Genomic DNA, 1,106 nt, shown 5'->3' on the forward strand with positions numbered 1-1,106 from the left:
CCTGGAAATGCTGCAGCTCCCTGTACTCCCGCTGCGTTCCAAGAGCCTGGCAGGAAAACTACTCGAATGAAACAACATCCATCCAAGAACACCACTGCTCAGCAGGCTGAACACACAACATGCATGTTGCCATAGTCATAAAGAAGTCTTGGTTTCCACAGACTGCACTCATGGACATTCAGCTCCTAGTTGAGAAGGTAGCCAAGGAGCCTGCTGAGCTCATCAACGACACTGCCACTAAGACTCAACACTGGACCTCTGCTGGCAGTAGGCAGCCAAAGACCTTTACAAAAAAGCTCTTTGGAGTCTACAAGTCTCCTCAAAAAGGAAATGTGAGTATAAAGACAAAGACAAGAGCAGTGAGAAATTTGGCATGGTGGTGAAACACTGGAAACATGTCTATTCTGAGCACAAACTTTGCATTTTGATGACTGAGACAAACACAGGGGAAGGAGTCTTTCCCTAAGGTTTTCCACAGAAATCTTTCACAGCTAAAATGGGAGCTACCTGAACTCCCATCAAAGCCATCTTTTAACCTGGGAGAGCTACAAGCACCTTCTTGTGCAATGCCCTGCTGGCAGTGACAGGGCACTACCCCTTAGTGAGGCACTCTAAAACTGAAAACACTGCAACCACAATGCTTCCAGTTCCTGCTGTCAGAGAACAAAGGGCACATTCAAATCTAATTCCAAATAATTATAAAAACCAACCATAAGCCAATACAGCAGCACAAGGCTGTGAATTGACATGCTGGCATGGTGTATGGGAAGCATATTGCATGAGTACTGGTACTCTAAACTGTCCTGTGGGCAAGGTCCTTCAGTATCCAGAATGAACCACCTTGAGGTTTCCTTGTCAATAACTCCCTCAAAAATCAGAGCAACAAAGAAGCAAAAGAAGAAGTAAAGTTTTCCAAGGCAAATCTTTCTTATTCTGCATGGCAAATATCCAACTCATTTTGCCCTGCTGGCTGACAGAAAGAAAGGATGAACCAAGCTAACCTTCACTTGACTCCTCATCTTCTTCCTCTTCGTATTCCTCCTCCTCATCATCATATTTGTACTCGATCTCATGATTTTGCTCAGCCTCAATCTCTTCTTCACTCT

General features: G+C 44.6%; 1 protein-coding gene across 2 annotated transcripts in view; it reads right to left on the reverse strand.

Moving 5' to 3' along the window:
• The window catches only part of MICAL3 (microtubule associated monooxygenase, calponin and LIM domain containing 3), a 157,112-nt gene that overhangs the window by 37,874 nt on the left and 118,132 nt on the right, over window positions 1–1,106 (reverse strand). For both annotated transcript variants that reach the window (XM_031060507.1, XM_031060508.1), the window contains one exon: window positions 1,002–1,106. This exon is cut by the window's right edge and continues 116 nt beyond it. In XM_031060507.1, coding sequence (XP_030916367.1) covers window positions 1,002–1,106 — 105 coding nt within the window. The remainder of the gene's footprint in view (window positions 1–1,001) is intronic.

Source organism: Geospiza fortis, unplaced genomic scaffold (assembly GCF_000277835.1).
Source record: "Geospiza fortis unplaced genomic scaffold, GeoFor_1.0 scaffold13, whole genome shotgun sequence".
In the NCBI taxonomy this organism is placed as follows: domain Eukaryota; kingdom Metazoa; phylum Chordata; class Aves; order Passeriformes; family Thraupidae; genus Geospiza; species Geospiza fortis.